At 33.7% G+C, this 20,753-nt stretch overlaps 2 protein-coding genes across 12 annotated transcripts in view; both read right to left on the bottom strand.

Moving 5' to 3' along the window:
• Window positions 1–8,646, bottom strand: part of LOC133198984 (transcription factor 4-like) — a 59,046-nt gene extending 50,400 nt beyond the window's left edge. For 7 of the 8 annotated variants that reach the window (XM_061334881.1, XM_061334882.1, XM_061334883.1 and 4 more), the window contains exons 1-2: window positions 8,477–8,646; window positions 3,598–3,811 (exon numbers count right to left, since the gene is read on the bottom strand). In XM_061334881.1, the coding sequence (XP_061190865.1) occupies window positions 3,598–3,811; window positions 8,477–8,535 (273 nt within the window). In that variant the 5' untranslated portion in view covers window positions 8,536–8,646. Of the gene's footprint in view, window positions 1–3,451; window positions 3,561–3,597; window positions 3,812–8,476 lie in introns of all 8 variants that reach the window. The other variant, XM_061334885.1, reaches the window with a different exon arrangement.
• An 8,695-nt stretch (window positions 8,647–17,341) lies between these two features.
• Window positions 17,342–20,753, bottom strand: part of LOC133198983 (MYCBP-associated protein-like) — a 56,584-nt gene continuing 53,172 nt past the window's right edge. For all 4 annotated transcript variants that reach the window (XM_061334880.1, XM_061334877.1, XM_061334879.1 and 1 more), the window contains 2 exons: window positions 18,607–18,807; window positions 17,342–17,724 (listed from right to left, as the gene is read on the bottom strand). In XM_061334880.1, the coding sequence (XP_061190864.1) occupies window positions 17,632–17,724; window positions 18,607–18,807 (294 nt within the window). In that variant the 3' untranslated portion in view covers window positions 17,342–17,631. The remainder of the gene's footprint in view (window positions 17,725–18,606; window positions 18,808–20,753) is intronic.

Raw genomic sequence — 20,753 nt, 5'->3', positions numbered from 1 at the left:
TAAATAAGTAATAAGTGGCTTCTATCTCATATGGAATTAACATTTTTTACTGCCACATTTTAATTTAGGTGACCAAAAAATGTCAACTTTCTTTAGAATTATCAGAGCAGATCTTTTTGTTCCTTTTCCAGAAATATTTGACTTTTATACTTTAATCTCATTTAGTCCCGTTCTTCTTGGAAATGAATTGAAAGAAGTGTATCTTTAGGAGACCAACAGCATGTAAAATAATCTCTATATATCACAAACATCAAAATCCAAAAAAAAATCAGATTTCTGTAAAAGGTCAAGGCCACATAGCATAATTTTCAGGAACATGTATACATACAAATTTTAAATAACTAATTTGGAGATTATTTTAATCACAGAGTACAATAACATCTTAACACAGTTCCTAGGCAGAATTCTTAAACTAGATCTCATTCAAACATCAGTTCTACAACTACAGCCTGAAGTTTTCACTTCTGCTTCAAAACGCAGACTGATTACAAGCACTGTTCTGACACAGTCTGCCATCTGCTCCTACTTATCACTGGCTAAGCCTAGTCTGCCAAACGTTTGCATGACCTTGGAGGGTGAGGCCACCTGGTGGCCATGACAGGAACCACCATCTGGTTGTTATGGACAACAGGTGCTCCCCAACTGTGGGGAATTATTGATTGGTGGGATATTTAAGGAATGTGTACTACTGCAATGTGTTCCTATTCAATACACAACAGTTTCATTCATGATTTTTTCTGACCTTGTTTCAACTCTTACGATAATATGGCCCCCCAAAAACTTTATATCTTCTTGATTTTTTATTCTTGGTATCATTCAAATAACAAAGTGAGCTTTCCATTCTTTACATTTTACACATTTCGTTATACATTCAAAAAAGCTTTTACTATTTAAAAAGTTATACTTCAACAAAGTGCCAATCCCTTTAAAAAAACATCTTTTTTAAATAAATGTTTCTTTGTTCACATTAAAAATGTGCTTTGAATATTCCACTCAATGACTTTATCAAATCCACTTTTTTAAGAAACAAAAAATGTAGGCAAAAATGATATGCAGAAGCTCATGATTTAATTTAATACAAAAATCAAAATGGAAAAGAAAAAATGCCTGGAAAAAAGTCAAACATCAAGGGTTAAATATATCCTGGATTTCACGATTTAACATCACACTCTGCCCCCTCCCTTCCCCCTTTTAGAAAAAAAAATTCATGAAATTATACAAAATTGGTCACACATTTTTTGTCTTAAAAAAGAAATAATTTTGTATAAAGTTCCAAGAAAGCCACCTTCTTTTATAAACCACAGCTATCCTAATGCATAATAGACCCCTAGTAACACAGTCTCTCTCAGAGATTTCTTTCACAGTGGTGTGTACTAGAGGGGGTCACCCCTGTCTATACCTAACAGCTGCTCATATTTAACAATCTCGTGCCCTAATCTCTAACCCAAACACTGAACATTTTAATGACAATCCTTGAGTTACCGCTACACAGGTAATCTCAAAGAGACTTCTGCTGCAATTTTAATTTTCAAGTTTTTAACAAATTTTCTATGATTTCCATTTCATGACAGTATGAAATACAAAACAACTTAACATTAACCCTTTTTATTTTTCACCTACTTTTTTTTCTTTCTTTTCAAAAAATCTTATTTAATGTGGAACTACAGTGTGTTTGACCTTTGTCGCCAGTGATCCCCGACTTTTTTTTTTCTGAAAGCTGAGTAGGGAACAGCTGTTGCCTACAAGTTCATTCAGGCATGAATTTCTACTTAAAAAGGCCATAAAATTACTGAGCTTATAATACAGGAGTAATTGCATGTGGAACATTTCTTCAGTTTGAGTTCCAATAAGAATAAGGGGCTCTTCCTTCAACCACTGACCTACCAACAAAAACAGAAAATTACCCCGTGACTTTAAAATAATTCTTTCTCAATTCTTCAAATATTTTAACATCAAAAGCAAATGATTAAGCCCTTTATTCAGTTCATTTATATGTAATCTATGTTCTACCATCCATCCAAAATTTTTCTTTCACAAAAATGTCCTGTAGCCAATTTGTGGGTTTTTTTCTTTTCCATTAAATTTCCGATTTTAACCTGATTTACACCTAAATCCCTCAATGCCTTTGTCAATGAAAATAATTTCTCTCAAGCCATCGAAAAAAGAAAGGAAAAAAAATCTTCATCAAACAAGATTATTGGGAGATTACACTTAATGAATTACTGTACTTAGTGTAAAACAGATTTTCGAGGATTATCACACCTAGGGAGACTTTAAAATCAACAGTACGGCTGATTTTTCTGCCTGATTTTGCCTACACAAAGCTAATCTTATTTGAAGTGTGCGATCATTCCACACAGCTTAAACCAATATCTCTGCATTCTTTGAGCTTCTTATTATTGCATACATCATTAAATTCACACACATACACACACCTTACATTGCTAGCCCTGTATTACACCTGTATTACTTATATATATATATATCACTATAGCTATGCTGGCACATTACAAGGGGTATTCAGTGCATTGGCCTTACCTGTTTTTTCTTTGTCTCATTTTTTTTAAAAATAATTTTTTATAGCATTTATCACATTAATCCACACATATATAAATATACATATAGAAAACTTTGACTTTTTAAATGTTAGCATTAGCATAAAACTTCTATATTTTTTGCAGGATTACATTTGCAGCGAAAGACAAAAAAAAAAAACTATAAAACAAAACAAAAAACCTTTCTCTAACCTGTCTTTGACAATATCTTCCCTCAACACAATATTTCCCAATATTTCAAAACCTTCTTATATCAATCATAAAATGCTGACCTAAAAACAAAAGATCTAAAAAGAAGATATCTCAAATTCCTCTTGTCACGCACTCAAGAATCCCAGATGATGTTAACCAATCAGTAAAAAGAATACGAAAACCATCACCGCTTTTTAATAAATACTCTAAGATATGTACATGACAGAAGTACTCTACATTTCTTAACTATGTAAGACATATCGTACACTCTGACTCAAATTGATGATGGATTCCTGTCACAGGTTGATAGTTGAATTCCTCACAATAACTTGATTTCAGTTTTGGGGTGGGGTGGGGAGAATGTTAAAGGGGATTTCTATATGTTGCCGATCATCCCTTTATTCTACCATGCTGTAATGGACTCTTTAAAAACTGCAACTCTTGTGTACAAACTTCTGTAAAGTTTGATCAGTGATATCTTTCATGAAGCCCAACAAAAAAAGTCATCCTCACCAAAAATGCATGCAGTGCTGACCCTGATTTCTTCAGGTGAACCCCAACAACCTTCGCTTTTTATGAGAGTTTAAACTAGGTGGAACAAGTTTAGTTGAACAAGGTTTGGTACCTTAAGTTTGTAGATGAATCTACTCACAGTATCTTACCTTTTGCAGTACCTGAAAATTTGACAACACCGACACACTTACCGCACTGAAATCTAGCAAATCTGAAAGCTCCTTATCCGAATGCATATTCATCCGGTCCCCAAATGTGCCATGTGGGGTATTGGGGTCATTCATGGCGCCCGTGAAGGACCTGTAAAACAGAGATCAAACACTGACATTATACTAACCGTATCTACAGTAACATTGGGCGGTGGTTGTCGCGACGCCCCGTGGTGGGCGCCGTATTGTGGTGGTTGAGGTGGATATCTGTGATGCTGATAAAACGTTGGGTTAGACGAGCGAGGAGGAGAGGAATAAACGTTAGGGAGCATGCTTGGTGGCCCCTCCCTAAAAAACGAGACACCGGGCGGGGAAGTCATCCCCTCACCGCCAGGGTTATACCTGAAACGACAGACATAAACGAAAGGTAGGAGAAAGGCATGCAAAACAAAAGCAAACAGAAAAACAAATTAAAAGAGAAAGATGTGTCACCAAGAAAGAATGACAATGTAAAAATTAAAATTATAAACTTTTAATATTAGTGAAGTCTACCCGAAAGTTAGGTGGAATTTTGTTTCTGACACATATTTCAGTTTTCATCCATTTTCTTTTTTTTTTAGGAAGTATCCTATATATAATTGTGGAATGTATGAAAATTTCAGATATGGAATTCCTTCTTATCTGGTGACAATCTTGTTTATATACAGTACAACCTGTCTCACCAAGCCCCTGTATAAAACAACATCCTGTCTTCTACAAGTGAACCCAATTTTTTTAAAAATTTTGAATTACCTTTTTTGTGCAAGGTTAGATATTACTTCATTTCCTTTCACAATCAAGGAAATATGGAAGAAAAGAATGCATTACTAAAGTTTTGTAATTTTATAGTGCAATATATATTTATCATTTATTAAAGTGGTCCACACTGTGTCTCAGTCTAAAACATCCTCAAGAATAATTTGTCTTAATAACCAAAATTAATCTCAAGTTAGAGATGAGAATCAATATTGATTTTTTTTTTTTTAATTTTATTGAATTTTTTTTTTAAACATCCTCAAAATAAAGGAACAATACAACAAATAAAACAGCTCTCTTCATAATAATCAGTAAAGAGTTCTTTTTTGGATTTCAACATTTACTCTCAACCAATGCCTAAAAGTTTTCATATATATATTATTTTATATGTTATTTTTCCACACCACTAATGACAAAATGACAATAACAATGAAATAAATTTGGATCAAATACTGTGTTTTAATTCAAGGAAAAAAAGAAATCCGAGATTGTTTCAAAACTTCAAATTTATGGCCATCAAATACTGTAGCATGGAGTTTTTTTCTTTAAAAGTTCATCAATGCATAACTTACTTAGGGATACACCTATATCGGAAAGTCTATGTGCTTGTAAACTGGACAATATCAGGAAGAAAGAATGCCCTGTGATATCTATGTGACAATTTTGCTTATTATATCTGCCCTTGGAGTCAATAGAGACAGGCTGTACTGTACACATATATAAATAAACCATTAAAATAATAGACATGCAAAGAAAGAAAAATTACAATAACCATGCAAAAAGAAAAAAAAGGAGAACAAGCAACAAATGTTCCAGTTGGAAATTTAAACTGTCTTTTATGACAGTTTCAGGCCATAATATTTAACCTGTTAATATATGCTGCAGTTAATATGTTGAAATGTTATCATTTTTTCCACATTCATTAACTACAGAATGGTTATCAACTTATGTTTATTACGTTAAATACATAAAAGGGCTAAAAAAAAATGCATCAATTCCTATTAATAACCCTTTAGTTTTAAACTAATTTTGCTTTACACAGCTATTCTTTTCCAAATAGCCTACCTAAGGAAGAAGTTCAAAAAGTTCAATGTCTAACAAAGGAAAAACAACTAAATTTATATTTAATATAGCTTTCTTCAAGACCCCCCCCCCCCCTTAAAAACTAAATGTGATATTGATTCAACATTTATTTATAACATTATAAATAACTTGATGCTTCTTTTATGTATATTTGGCCTAAAATTGTAAATTCAGTTTTTTTTTCACAGTAGCATGTGTAATATGAAATATGCAAATCAATTTTTTACAAAGAAACACAACATATGCAACATAAAACATACACAGGAGAAAGAATGTAAAAAAAAAAAAAAACAAACAAACAAAACAAAAACAAATAAACAAAACAAAAAACATGCAACTCAAAAAATAGAATAAACAAACAAGCAAAGAGGGCCAAACTGGCATGTGGGGCAATAAATCTAGAATTCCAACCACCACCAAACTTATTGAAATGAGATGACAACACTGATACAGTGTCTATACTTCTACATTAGATCTTTATCTGACAAAATATTTCACACGTCCAGTTTGCATTGATCAAGATAAGGGGAGAAAAATACACACAATATTGACATCCCCCAGGTAAATACAGGGACATTGTTTAGCTGACACTTTTAGAAAGACTTCATGAATTTTAATGAACCTGAAAAAATAAAAATTTCACAATTGGTGCGTGTATATATTGTTGTCCTTTTTGTATTTAGTCTGTAAATAATGTGCCAGGTGTATCTGGCGAGTGGATGGGGTGGATCTAATGGCGAGTGGATGGAGTGGATCTAAGATTTCCCCGTTTTCTGAACATTTAACTTCCAAGAACATTTTACAAATATACATGGCCTTTGTGTAGTTTTAAGTTGGTGGTACTGAATTTTTCTTTTTCATGAAACAGTGTCTTGGCATATATACATATATACCTTGGGTTGTCCCTAAAAATTGAAATAGAAGGGGACATTTAAAAAGTAGAAGGGGATCTGGGGTTCCTCGATCCACTAATGGGTAGTTTTTGGAGGAATTTCAAAATAACCCGGGGGTTACATCATTATAAGCGGGGAAATTCCCCGGCCCCCTGGTCTTAGGGACAACCCTGTATACCAAACATCAATGAAGCAAGACATACAATAATTCATGCAAGACTTGAAAAATAATATTAGGGATTCATTAAGGTTTACCGGTATGGCTGGGATTTTCCACTCCATTTTAGGTATGGAGCCCAGGCCCTTGGAATTGGGAATTTGATGACATTTTATCCTTTATTGGGAAATTTTATTGCATGTCTTTCAAGAAATGAACACTTCTGATGAATAAAATTGATCTTTTATTTAATTATTCAGAATATAAATCAGAGAATAGATCAATTATAATAAAGTTTTAGCCAAGTTTCTTAAAGTTTTGATCATTTCATTCAGTTTTCTAAAACTGGCCATGTTTGTTAACTTTGTTGAGTTTTTGTGCATTCAAAAATTGAACACACACAGTTCATTTTTGGGAAAAAGGGAGGGGTTTTGCAATTGGGAATGGGACCTGTATTTGGCCCTACATGGGGCAGTGGAAAATCCCTGTGCGGTTGAAGTTTTGACGATGTTTGCAATGACTGATTACCTATAACTAATGCAATAGACATCCTTTACTGATACCCAGATTATATGAAGATTCAGGCATCATGGTGTGAACAAAGGACAATGTATGAATGGCTGAAAACACACAGATTTGGGAGGTATCTTGAAAGATGCAGATGTACAGGGGCCAGGGCATTTCCAGCTGGGAAAATCAGCGATGTTTGGGGGGGGGGGGATAAGAAAATCAACATAAAAAACTCTTTACATTTTGTTCTTTTTTCTGATGTTTTATCTTTCACCCACAAAAAGCAGCTATTTTCATCTTTTTGGGGAGGAAATTTACATGAGTTTTATGAAATTTTAAAAACATAATTGGGAAAATAAAATGAATTTTTGGGGACAGTGACTGTGTTCCTTAAGGGAAAATCTCTATAATCAACTGTTATTTTGGGAAAAACACTCTTGTAATGCTGAAATTTCTGTTTTTTTAATTTTATTTTGGTTGTCATTCTATCTCATATTCCTATAATATGTTTTGATTGCTTAACATTGCATAATACCTCTGGGTATATGTAATGCAAATGACAGAATCATTCAAAACAATTTTCCAATGAAATGGCAATATATACAAAAATACAGACTACTTTCCCCCACTCAAAAATAATAAAAGTGCCTGCTTTCTTCAGGTGTAATTATGTATTCGTAAACACTACAGTAATGTATCCATAAAACAATAAACTTTGTATCAGAAAATAAATTGAAATGTACATGCATGTTTGTTTATGAAAACTTCATGTGACATGCACCTCCATTAGTGAAATCATTGGTACTCAGGGGAAATGTGCAGATGAGTGGTGGGATATTGGGAGGGGGGGGGGGGGCAGTAGGTTGAGTTGTTGGGTTAGGGTTGTGTGGTACAAACTTTCTTTTGAAAGTTTATATTGTCGGCCCAAACGTCCAACTGGTATGACTCAGAATCTTGGCATTATGAATGAAAATCAGTCAATGATAATATTTAAGAAACCAAGAGCAAATGTATGAATAAAAACATTGTGGGAACTTGCACATGTTGGGGTAATTTTAAGCAGACATCAAATGCAGATGTGCTCCACACATGTGTTTTAGTGTATACAAATAGTGCAACGTAACACATGTACAACACCGATTTATCAAGGGGCACGCAGATTGAACTGATTTTCATTATATAGTCTCCATCTGTTAATTTTCATGTGACCAATGTTATGATGGTCTAGTCTGGGAAAACACACGTTTTGCTAGCAACAGTTGTGACTCGACCATCTGTCATGCTATAGGACCTACAGTCAGCCATTATAACTGTGTAAACCAAGTCAGAAGGACACACAATTCACTTATGGCACCTTATCTTTTTCTCTCCTCTCTGCAACAATGGAGAACAGTGATAATATTTAAGGAATAATGGAGTTATCTTTTCAGGACGGACTTTCCTATACACTAAGTGCATTCTTTGACGCTTTAAGGACGTTTTTTGGACTTTGCGATTGTAAGGAGACGGATCGGCATGACACAAAGACATTGCCTTATCTAGGCCTATCTCTGGTAACACTATCAACTCTTTGAGCAGCCAAAATGGCGACCGACTGGAGAGGTCCCGAACACGTTTTGGAAAGCTTACCTTGCCCGTCTCTGCTGCCAAGCCTCGCTACTTTCGGTTAATCCCGTAGAATTTAACATTTCCCACTCACTGTCTGGAGATCCAGAAAATTTCCAGACCTCTGTTTTCGCTAGGACATCAACTTTTTTCGCCTACTTGGAATATACCTTATTTACCCAAAAGGCCCTCGCTTGACATGTTTCGCTATCCCTTTGTCGCGAGCAGCGTATGTGATTCGCCCTTCACAGATATCCTTCCGCGCCCAACAAAGTAATGCAACTTAAATAAATGCGCATTAATTATTTACTTTTTTCAGCTATTTGAGCAATGTTCATTATTTAAAAGATGTGAACAGATGGATTTCCAAATATCAGGAAATCAGTACTGATTTTGAATTGTTGATCTTTGGGACTTCTTTCTTATGGCTTTCTGTTTAATATGCTGGGTAATGCGGCTCATGTTTTCATCTAATCATGATTGCACTTGGTCATGTTTTTTTTTCTCTCTCCCTCTTTTCTGACAATTGATACTATGCCTAGATATTTAAAAATGTACTTGATTTTTTTGCCCTGCCACTTTTGCAGACTTAGAATACCTCCTTTTCGTTAAATTTGTACCTGCATCTTTATTTATTAATTTAAAGGATACCATAATGTTAGCACTCGTAAAAAACAGGATACTTTTGATAGTTGACGTGTTTGTAAAAAAAAAAAAAAAAAATACATGATCATAAAAACAACCTTTGAAAATCATATTTTATTTTAACGTTTTAGGCCGTATGTAATCAGACGAATAGCTTATTTGGATCTGTTTATCCGATTATAATTAGGATGCTTTAGCATCTTTTATAGATTAACATTCATCAGTGTTATTCTCCATTAGGGAAAAGGGTGCATGTTTTTACACCTGTAGAATGTTATGGATCATAAGATGCATTTTTTTGTTTATTTGTTGGGGTGGGGTTCTTGTTTTTGTTTGTTTGTTTTTTTTTTTGTTTTTTTTTTGTTTGTTTGTTTGTTTGTTTTTTTTTTTTTTGTTTTTTTTTTTTGTTTCAATGGCATAATTAAGGACTTTTCTTTCAATTCTAGATAACGCAGAAAAAGTTTTATGCATTTAATTTATGGAATCAATATATTCAAAATTTTAACAGAACAATATAGCAATATAGCCATCTATTTTTAAATTTACATTTGTGTATTACGTGACATGCTATGGAAATGTAGATGACACATTTCCACATCTGTAACTGACATCTTGGCGAAATCACGCTATTATCTGTGTACATTTCCCGCGACACCTCTACGTCTTGTATTATCCTCCCCGCGGGGGACGGTTTGGGTACTATACACGACAGTTCACACCCCGCGAAATTTGCAGACACATTGAGGTGGCGCGGGTTTCATTACTACAAATCTCATATTTAGGCAGTGGGACATTTAGCGGGAAGTTACATCAGTTAAGTTGTCACTTAACACATTTTCTTAATTGCTCTTGCTCATCACATTTTGCATTTGTTCACATTTTACATTTAATACTTTCTTACAAAAGAATCATTATTGGTGAAAAGTGGGAGTTTTTTTTAAAACTCTATTTGCATATTTTTACCGGCATCATTATTCTTCCAGATTGATAAGATAAGATTATTATTTACATTGCTACTTTATGCATGTGCTACTTTATGCATGTGCCCCTCCGTAATAACGTCTGATGACCCTTTTTATGCTTGTTAGGGAATTATTTTTGCTCTGTAGCGAGTACCCACCCAACTGAAATGTTTGGTTTTTGCCCCCCCCCCCTTCAAATGAAAATATACGGTTATGCGCCTCTAAACTAAAATAGCTTCCAACGCAAGAAAAAAAATCCAGCGATTTTAGAATATAGATGAAAAATAAATCATTTCCGGGTTTGCTAATATATATTTAATATTGCCGTTTATTAATTAATCTGAAGTTGAAAGTGGTTATATGTCATGTATATTCATTTTCAACTAAATTGAAAAATTAATGTACGTATGATTCCTGTTAAAGTAAGTCAAAAAAACAAAACAAAAACAAACAAACAAACAAACCAAAAAAAAAAGTATTATATGATGCTTGCCTTCATCTTCTGAAAAAAATTCTGCAACTTGAATACATCCTTGGTTGTCATTGAATATACCATAAAATAAACATATTTTCCGTATTTCCGTATTATGAAAATACAAAGTTGAAAAATTTGCTTAAGCAAAACTGTTTTAATGCATAATCCGATTTTTAAAGCTCTCTTAATAACCCAAAATATTTCCTGCAAACAATTTCTACTTCTTCTCCTGATATGTAAAATGTGAAATGATAAGAATTTTTATCGCATTCGACTTGGACAAAATAATTTGGAGACAAAATGTCTGATCATTTTTTTCCCGTTTTCAACCATATACGATTTCGACTTCTTTAGAAAATGATGTGTAGGCTACAACCTATTTGTCTACATATGGAATTTACACCCTTGGTATATACATGTATTAATGAATGCAATCTCTACATGATGAGGTAAAAAAAAAATCGCGTATTTTATACTATTCTTAAAAAAAAAAAATAACTATAATATGACGTTATGTCCATTGTGACGTAGGTATCTAGTGCTTTGCTTTTGATCCACTGTGACGTCATAATGAAATTCTCTGTTCTTTACGATGTTAAAAAATGCATTTTGAAAAAAAAATGGCATTTGTTAAATATTGTATTGTCACTTAAATAATTAGCACATTTGTTCATTTTATTTCTCTGAAAAGAAAATAACTGTTACTAGTAAATTTTTTTTCTCTTTTTTTGTCTTGTAAACTTGTGGACTCTAGCCTTTTTTATTTCTTAAAAAGCCTTGTCATTTCGTTTGTTTACTTGCATAATTCATTGAATGGAGGCACCTTATTTGTATTATTATTATTATCATTTTGAAAATATGCCATGCACTTCTATATAAAAAAAAAAAGAATTTAAAGAGGATTCAGTTTAACCCTTCCACCGTTCCAAGTTATCTGAGGTGATACGAGTTAACCCACATTTACCATGATTAACCATGTTAACATGGTGTAATGTAGACCAACCCTGACTCTATCACAGTGTGGCGTTACGTCCAGGCCCGTAGGAAGCCATTTCAATTGGGGGGGGGGGGCACAGCCACACATTTTCAGTTTGAGGGGGCACTATCAACTACCAAAAATTCTTGAGAAGCAAAAAAAAGGGGGGACATCAGGCGTTTTAATTGAGGGTGCACAAACATATAGTATCTATATGTTTTCTATAGTAATCTATATATCGGCAAAATTAATGGGGGGAGGGCCCCCCGTGCCCCCCCCCCGGTTCCTACGGCCATGACGTCGCGATGTCCATGCTATAATATGTTACGTGTGTATACCGTCTAATAGAATAGGGCGATTACTATACTAACATAATATAATGATAGAAAATAAGACCATTTATCTGGTGACGAAAATTTAATAATGCAGGACTCTCTCTCTCTCTCTCTCATCTAAGACTAGATCTTAGTCCCCGTCCGTTCCCCTCGTTAGAACAGCTGGGTAAACAGACAGACACACACCGACCAGGCTGTCACCCTTGTTATCAAACCTCGCGTGCCGAATAAGGTCGCGGCGTTACCTCGGTGTTTATTTTTCAGTGAACACTAAATTACAAATCCTTATCGGTCGACAGAAACAATTATTTCGTTATTAATAATACGCAATAAATCAATGACAATATTATTATAACAGTGTAATAAATACAGTAGTTCTGTTGAGATCGCCTACGTAATTTTAAGTGTGGATCTATAGCATTTTTGTTCTAATCATTTTTTTTTGGGGGGGGGGATAAAAGAATACCCCTTTTGACATTTGGAAATATTCTCTTTAAAAGTGGGTCCCGCTGAGGGTTAATTGTCATTGGAGAGTGAGGACTGTATTTGATACAACAGTAAAAAAAAGTTAGGAATAAAATACAGGACATATAAGGAAGGTGACACGGAAAAATACACGCACATATGTTGGAAATACCAATATTTAAGATACATAGATAAAGACAAAGCGACACGACCCAAAAATTTGTAAGTGTCTGTCTTTAAAGTATTTCTATATAATCTGAAAATGTTACAATGACAACTGAGTTATATATAGCATCATAACAAAAGTATTGACGTACTGACAGACAGATGGACAGACAAAAAATTAATTTTGTTTTATTGTCTTATGGCAAACTCCTTCTGTACAAGTCCGTAGAACGCAAGGGTCAGGGGAGAATCCCCCCCCCCCCATTTTTTCTGAGTATAGTATTTTGCTATATAGTAAACGTTCATTCCCCTCCACCCACTGTTCGTTGCTGTAAGGTCGAGCACCGACAAATTCTAAACTTGATTCCCTTTTTTCATTTTTTTTGGGGGGGGGGGGGTACCCTCTTTTTAAATCGTCGCTACGGGCCTGCTGTATAAAATAGAAAATCGAAAAATTTAAGCTTATTTAGATCCGCTAAATTACGTATACATTTGCATCATATAGCATTTTCATATTCTGCGCAGAGATACTTAACGATTATGAGAGTAAGACACCTGTAACTTTTTGGGTCATATTGCTTTGTCTGTCTGTATTTCTGTCGTGATGAGACGATTCAAACGGTTTGAGAATGCGACGATGAAAACTGATGAAACTAAGTTATAGTGGGACCTAAAACAGTAAAAGAGTTATGTCCAAGACACGATGTAGTTACTATATCGACGATATCGTTTTTCTTGTACTTGTTTGTATGTTTGAATACTTTCTACTTACAAAATCCTTACTCTAGAGACCATATCGGGACTTTTTGCGATTTATTGATGCCTGGGAATGCTGTACACCTCCTCTGAATCAAATGCATAGGAAATACCAGCTAAAAGTAATATATTTGTTAATTCTTCTTGTAAAAAAATAACAATTCGACTTTCAACATTTGATATTTGCTTAATACTCCTGGTAATATATGTTGATTTTTTTAAGAACAAATGATGGTACGATGATTTTAAATTAAGAATATCGTGGACAATTACGTTAGGGAAATGTACATTATAGTGTATACATGTACAATTCAATTCAATTCAATTCAATTAGTTATTACCAATTAAGGGCCCTCATGGGGCAAAAAGAAAGTACATTGTAAATTAACATTTATATATAGTCATATACATGTAATACAATATACATACACACAAGAGAGAAAGAGTTGGACGTTGCGTACGACCTACGTTGTTTTCGTCCTTGTTACAGTAACTATGTTTCTTTATACTTGTGTGTTGCTTTAAAACATTCGCCTTATTTAATTTCTTTAGCGTTGAAATCGTCGATATCGACTAATATCGTTTCGATATAGATTCATGTTTGCAAAAAATGTTGGCTGTTAAACACTTATCACACATTTGCTTCTTTCAATATAATGTTGATATCGTTGATATAATCCACGATATTGTATCGATATCGAATCATTATCGTTTAGCATGCAGTGGGTCGATTTATCTCTTGCTGCTGTGTTCTCTACTTTGATAACTGTCATTTTACTAAGTTTTACTAAGTTTGCTACGATTGCGATTTCGTTGATGTCATTCAACAAGGTATTGATGGAATCATGGTCGTTCAACAGATCATAGTATTACTTCGTGTGCTTCTTTGTTTTTTTGTTTTTTTTTTAAATCTTTCCTCAAGATAATCAATATGGATATCGTCGATATCGATATACTAATCGTTCTTGTACTTGTGTGAATTTTAAAACAGCATCAAACTTTTAAAAGTAAACATCGACACATTATAGTTAACCAAGAATTCAAAACGAATGCCTAAAAATTACTTCTAAGGTAATTTACTTTTTATTTATTTTATCTAAGGTAATTAAGTTTACAATGTGATGCAATGACCCATCCTGTCCGTTGAATGTCATATTAAAATAAAAGAGGAGGGAGGGGGGAGAGAAGCTCGTTCTAAACTCACGACCCCATATAACTCTTTTTGGGCGAGAAAACTTTTTCAATGGTGTGAAAAAGAACTACTCTGTGTTATCAATATAAAAATAAAAATCGGGGGTAGGGGTGTCCTCTCGAATTTTAAAAAAATCAACAATACATAAAAGGACCATAGGAAGTAATTTCAGTATAGAGGAAATTTCGTGACAAGCAAATAAAAAAAAGAAAAAAAAGAAAAAAGAGACCCAAGGGTCACAGTCACAGCTCTCACCCAAGTCACTATGGCCTAGCTGTTCTTCATCAGCAGATTTTTTTTCCCACCAGTATATATATCTATGTCAAACTTTGATTATTGTCCCTACCTACCCCGGGGTCATGAATTGAACAAACTTGAATTTGCACTAACTTTTACGCCTCTTGTATTCCACCATTAGAGAATGAAGGGGCCATCAGTTTAGCTTGGTACCTTGCACCTCGGAACGCCTCTGGAACCAGGCTAGCCAATCGGTATGCTTTAACACTGCTTCATTACCAATTTCTCAATGCAGCTTGACTCATTTTTGCAACCAAAAAAAAAACAAACAACAAACAAACCAAAAACAAAAACAAAACAAATAACCAAAAAAAAAAAAAACAAACAAAAAACAAAAAACAAAAACAAACAAACAAAAACAAAAATCAAAAAACATGTCGTCTTATATAATTTAATTTCAACTATTCTAGCACATGCAGCCTTTTTTTTTTTTTAAATTATAATGTAAAGGTTATATATTAAGTAGATTTGCTCTGTAAATAATTGTTAATGAGATGACAGACAAACAGACTAGGAGGAAACCTATACTCCTCTATAGGTACTCAATTGCTGAACTTAATTAACAATGAAAATGGAATCGGGTATCCAAAGCAGAAATTAACTTTTAGTGTTTAGTCAATATGATTTTATATATAAACTTCCCCAGAAAATATTTAACATTCCAAGGGCAAGAAGATTGCAGAACTCTGCTATGCTTGTTATTGACACAAGATTTAAAGGTTTGGATTTCATGTTGAATTGGAATGGAAATGATTTCTGCGTCAGAATAAGGGCCTGGTTTACTGGATCATTACATATATACACCCCCCTACAGGGTGACCCCCAGGAGAGACCAGCAGCGATATGCAGATTGTTTACGCAGCTGTCCTTCAAATATTTACATGTTTAAATGCATGTTCAACATTTCAGCTCATGCAAAAATGGTTCTACTTTATGGCAAAGAGACATGACAAGAGCAGGGGTGGGGGTATATATTCATTGACAAGCCCTCCTTCACAAGAGAGGGGTTGGGAATTGTGGAATGTTTCCGGGGGGGGGGGGGGGGGGGTTAAACAATACAGAGAAGAAAGTTTTCCAGAAGGGATTGGGATGGCTTTTTAAAAAAAAAAAAACAACAAAACAAATGAAAAAAAATGAAAGAAAGAAAAAAGAAAGAAAAAAAGAAGGAAACAGTGTTTTTCCACAAATTTTATTAAAAAATAATTTTACTTTGTTGTAAGGTAGTCATAACAACAGAATTTATTTTTAAATAAAATTTGTAATTTTGTAATCTATGGAAAGACAACAGGCTACTTGTGTGTAATGATTTGATAACATTGAAAATTCTGGGAGCTAGGTTTCCAATCCCCCTGCTGGCTCCGTTTTCAAGTTCTTATGAGACCAAGGGGTTTACATTTTATACCCAAGGTTCTTATCAAATGTACGAAGCGTTACCAAGAGTTCAAAATAACTAAATTTTTTAACATGATGGGCGAACCTGAAGCCTTTGTTCACTATGGTTTTACATTATGAAACATCACAGATAAAAAAAAAGGTTCAGGGGTATATAGTTTTTGCCCTGTTCGTCTGCCTGTCTGCAAAAACTTTAACCTTGCCCTTAATTTTTGGTTGGTTCAAGCTATGGCTTTCATATTTCACATGTGTATTTCTTGTGACAAGACCTTTCTTTGGGTACCAACATATTTGACCTCTTGACTTTGACGAATTTGACCAACTTTTGCAAAATTTTACCAAACTCTAACCTTGACCATAACTTTTGAACACTTGGAGCTAGGGCTTTCATATTTTACATGTGTATTTCTTGTGGCAAGACCTTCCATTTGATACCAACAATTTTGACCCTTTGACCTTGACCTTAGAGTTTGACCTACTTTTGGAAAACTTTAACTTTAACCATAACATTTGAACAATTGGTGCTAGGGCTTTCATATTTATCATTTCTTGTAACAAGACCTTCTCTTGTGTCCCCAGTTTTGACCTTTTGTCCTTGACCTTGGAGTTTGACCTACTTTTGAAAATTTTAACCTTGACCATAACTTTTCACTTTTTTATAACTTTTTTCTTGTGACAAGAAGTTCCTTTGGGCAGCATTAATTTTGTTCATTAAACCTTGACTTACTTTTCAAAAGCTTTAACTGTGGCTGTAAGTTTGAACAGTTGGTGCTAGGGCTTTCATATTTCAAAGTTATATTCTTCGAGACAAGAATGGGTACCAACATTTTTGATCTCTTGACCTACATTTGACTTACATTTGAGAAACTTTACCTTTGTCATAAGCTGATATATGGGGGCACCAGTGTCTAACATACACATCTTGTTATAAGTTCTTTTTAAGCTTTTGCAATGAAACTTATTCTTTCTTTTCTTTCTCCATCTTCATTTTCTTTTAGGCCCCCGACAAATTATTTTGTTCTTAAGTGAGGGACATATAAATTCTCTGAATTAACTTGTTATCTGTGACCTCTGGGGGGCATGTTGTATATTTTTTCCATGTATACTGGATCAATGATCGGGCTGAAATTACTCAAGTTCAATATTAAAGAACTATAGGCAAAGATGGTGCATCTTGGGATATATTCAGAAGTTCGTGCTTTCTCCAAAGCAATATAAATACAAAAACATTAGAAAGAGAATAAATTTATAGTTTTCATATATTACAAATAAATACAAAAAAATGGACGGAATCTTCTTTTTTTTTTTAATACATATCAAAGTGACAATGTGAATATTTTTTTCAGCAGTATAATGTCATATTTCTAGTCCAGAGTTTTACGTCACACACTGTATTCAGTACAAGACAATTTAAAAAAAAATATATTTTTAGAAAAACCAAATGTTTAAAAAAAGTAAATGTCATTAGATCACAGAAGTTGATATTAAGAGTCCTGATCTTTATTCACTTCCCTCTATGTCATAACATAAGAGGTTTGGCATCCTCTGTGGCAGAAATGTTATCAAATACTTCGCCAACTCTTCGAAAAGTTTCGTCCATAATCAGATATGCCTAAAAACAAAAATGAAGAAATGTCATTTCATAAAGTAGCTTTTTTTTTCTCAGTGGTAAAAAGCATTATTTCTCCCCCTAAATTCCCATTATCTTGCATCTTTGGTTGGGGAGAGGGGGTGCAGGTAGGGGCTTATTCTACATTATTTCAAAATAACCAGGCTTCCTTACAATCAGGTGCTGTTGTTATCTACTTTGACTACTTTTTGCTTTTATTTTGGTAATTACCATTCTGTAATTTTATGATATTATAATTCTATTTCTTAAAGAAGATACAATTCAATAAAAATCTAGCCCAGTATTTTTTTGAACAATGAAATTATTGTGAGAAATAAAAACTCATGCTCTCTGAATTGTTAAAACTTCATGCAGTAAGATCATACAAATAGCTTTTTCATATGACCTCCTAAATGCCAATTGTGACATCATCAATTTGTGCATTTTCCCGTATTTTCTTATAAAGTTGCAAAAGACATCAGTTTTCAGCGGAATTTCCTTTCATACAATATATACAAATTGCATCGCCCACAAAGATATTAAGAAATAAGATTTGTCAAATGTTTTTTTACAACATATCCAAAAGTTGAAGTAGGTGACACCATGTTCTTAAGGAAAATAAACCCCAGAAATGAGTCATTTTCAGGCTTTCTTTATTTAAACCTTAGAAATGTAACAAATGAATAATGTCATATTTACGAACGGTCCTCCTTTATGCCAAATTCCTTCATACGATTTACCATATTCATATATCTTCTTTTACAATTCAAATGTTAAATGTAAAAGCTCTTTCTTCTTTTGCTACAATTCCTCCATCCCAAGTACACTGTAAAATGGATCCACTTAACAGTCAACAAATCAACTGGACACGCTTAGATAACCTACCTGAGCTGTGAGTTTCTGTTTGTATGCCTTTTCCTGGGGTGAGTCCTCTCCCCCTGATGGTACTGGGCTGAGGGGGCTGTGTGTCCTCTCCCTCTCTGGGGGAACAGTGCTGGCAGGAGGCCCAGGGGTCACTGAGGGACCTCGACTACCTGCAGGCTTTTTGGCTGAGGGTGTGGACTTGGCCTTAGGGTCTGGTTTTGCCTATAAAGGGAGACAATGCATTCTACATAACATGGAATATTTTATTCATGAAGAAATATGAAACACTATTCAGAAATTCCTGAGATCTATTATGTGTTTATTTGAATAAATCAGACTTCAAATTCATACTTACATCATCAACTATGACAATTCAATAAATGAGTACCAGCAAAATTGATAAAATTACAGAATAACAAGACATTGCTACTATGAATCTTTAAACCAGCTACCAAAAAAAACAACAACATTGTAATCATTTTGACATGTTATGAAAAATGTACAGTGAAATGAATCTAAACCAGTTATCAACAGATAAAGATTAATTACCATTGTAATGTATTCCTGTAATGTAGTCATTTTTTCACCCATAAATAAAAATATCATCAAAGTCATTAATTTTATTTTTGAAAAGTTCAGTATTTAAACAAAAAATAGAAATTTAAAATATTAAAATAACAAGAGGTCCATGGGCCACGATGCTCACAAGAGTCCCCTTGGCCTTGCTGTTCTTCAGAACAGTGACCCCACCCTACCCCCAGGGGCCATGACTGGAACAAATTTGAATCATCATTACCTACGGATGCTTGCATATTAATAGCGATTCTCTGTAACCACTTAAACTTCTTTGCCACACATGGTTACAGATTTTGATGAAACTTTGCTCATTATTACAACTTGACACTAGAAACATATATCAAATAAAATTTCGTTGCTATGGGTCTTGGTTGCCATGGTAACAGCCAGAAAAGTTGGAAAAATTGAGATTTTCTGCTACTTTGAATCTTTATTAAGCCTTAATAAAGACTAAGAAAAACAAACAAACCATTGTCACAAAAACCTGACACCTTGTTGCCACTTATGCTATAAAGAAACTATTTAGAATTTATGTCTAAGTAAGTGGTAACCAAGGGTACATTTGGAATACATTTTAGATGCTGAAAAATGCAGAAAAATGCTCAATATTCACTAATGATAGGTGTTAAATGATCAAAGTCAATCAACAACATAAGAAAAACAATAAAAATATTTGACCATAAGTAATTAGGTATTGGCAATATTATTCTAAAAATAACTTTCATGGTTGCCATGGTAACACAGTGTAACCATGCAAAACATGTTGCTAAGATTGGGTTAATGCTACTATCTTCAGGAAAAACAATAAAACTCATGATTGGCACATATACATCCTTAGGACCTTGCAACACCGACAACATAAGAAAAATTGGGATTAATTGTTACTTTGCAGTGTAACCATGGAAACAATGTACCAGTTGTTTAAAGTGATATTTTTTTGCTGCCATAGGAAATTACTTACTTTTTATTCAAGAAACATATTATTTGACTCACCTTGAATAGTACCTATCTGGAAGAACTAAAGTTGAATATCATATATTGAAAACGTTTTTGGAAAATACAACACTGTTGCTATGGTAACCAAGAAGGGAAAATGTTCAATTTTGTTAATTTTATATCAATATTAAACCCTATGTGCCAGCTTTTTGCATCCGGTTAGAGATTGGGTGGCAGTCAAAATTGAAAGTCAGGTTAGTTGTTCATAATTATCAATCATAAAAGTTTTGGGAATCTACATACAAGGGTACGTATCCAAGGAAACAGAATATTTTAAAGATTTTTATGCATATTTTTTCGGCTTATTTCCATAGCAACGCACTATTTAAAGAATTGAATTTGAATTTTTTGAAATGCGAAAATTAGGGTCACATGAACGTCTTTAAAAATTGATCATTAGTTATACAAAAATATGCTTTTTAAAAAGATAGGATAAGATTTAAATAGTAAGAGAGTAAATTTAAAATCCCTTCTTGGTATTAAAACCATGGCAACCATTGCCATCCTATAAGAAATATCATATTTCTTCCTTGGTATATGTTGCAAGAATCTTTTGTCTATTATTTGCTTGCATTTCAACCTATAATTTTTTTTAT

The sequence above is a fragment of the Saccostrea echinata genome, unplaced genomic scaffold (genome assembly GCF_033153115.1).
Source record: "Saccostrea echinata isolate AGI-Se365-2 ecotype Australia unplaced genomic scaffold, CSIRO_AGI_Sech_v1 ptg000033l, whole genome shotgun sequence".
NCBI lineage: Eukaryota > Metazoa > Mollusca > Bivalvia > Ostreida > Ostreidae > Saccostrea > Saccostrea echinata.
Note: the sequence above shows the minus strand (reverse complement) of the source record. Positions and strands in the feature narration are given on the sequence as shown.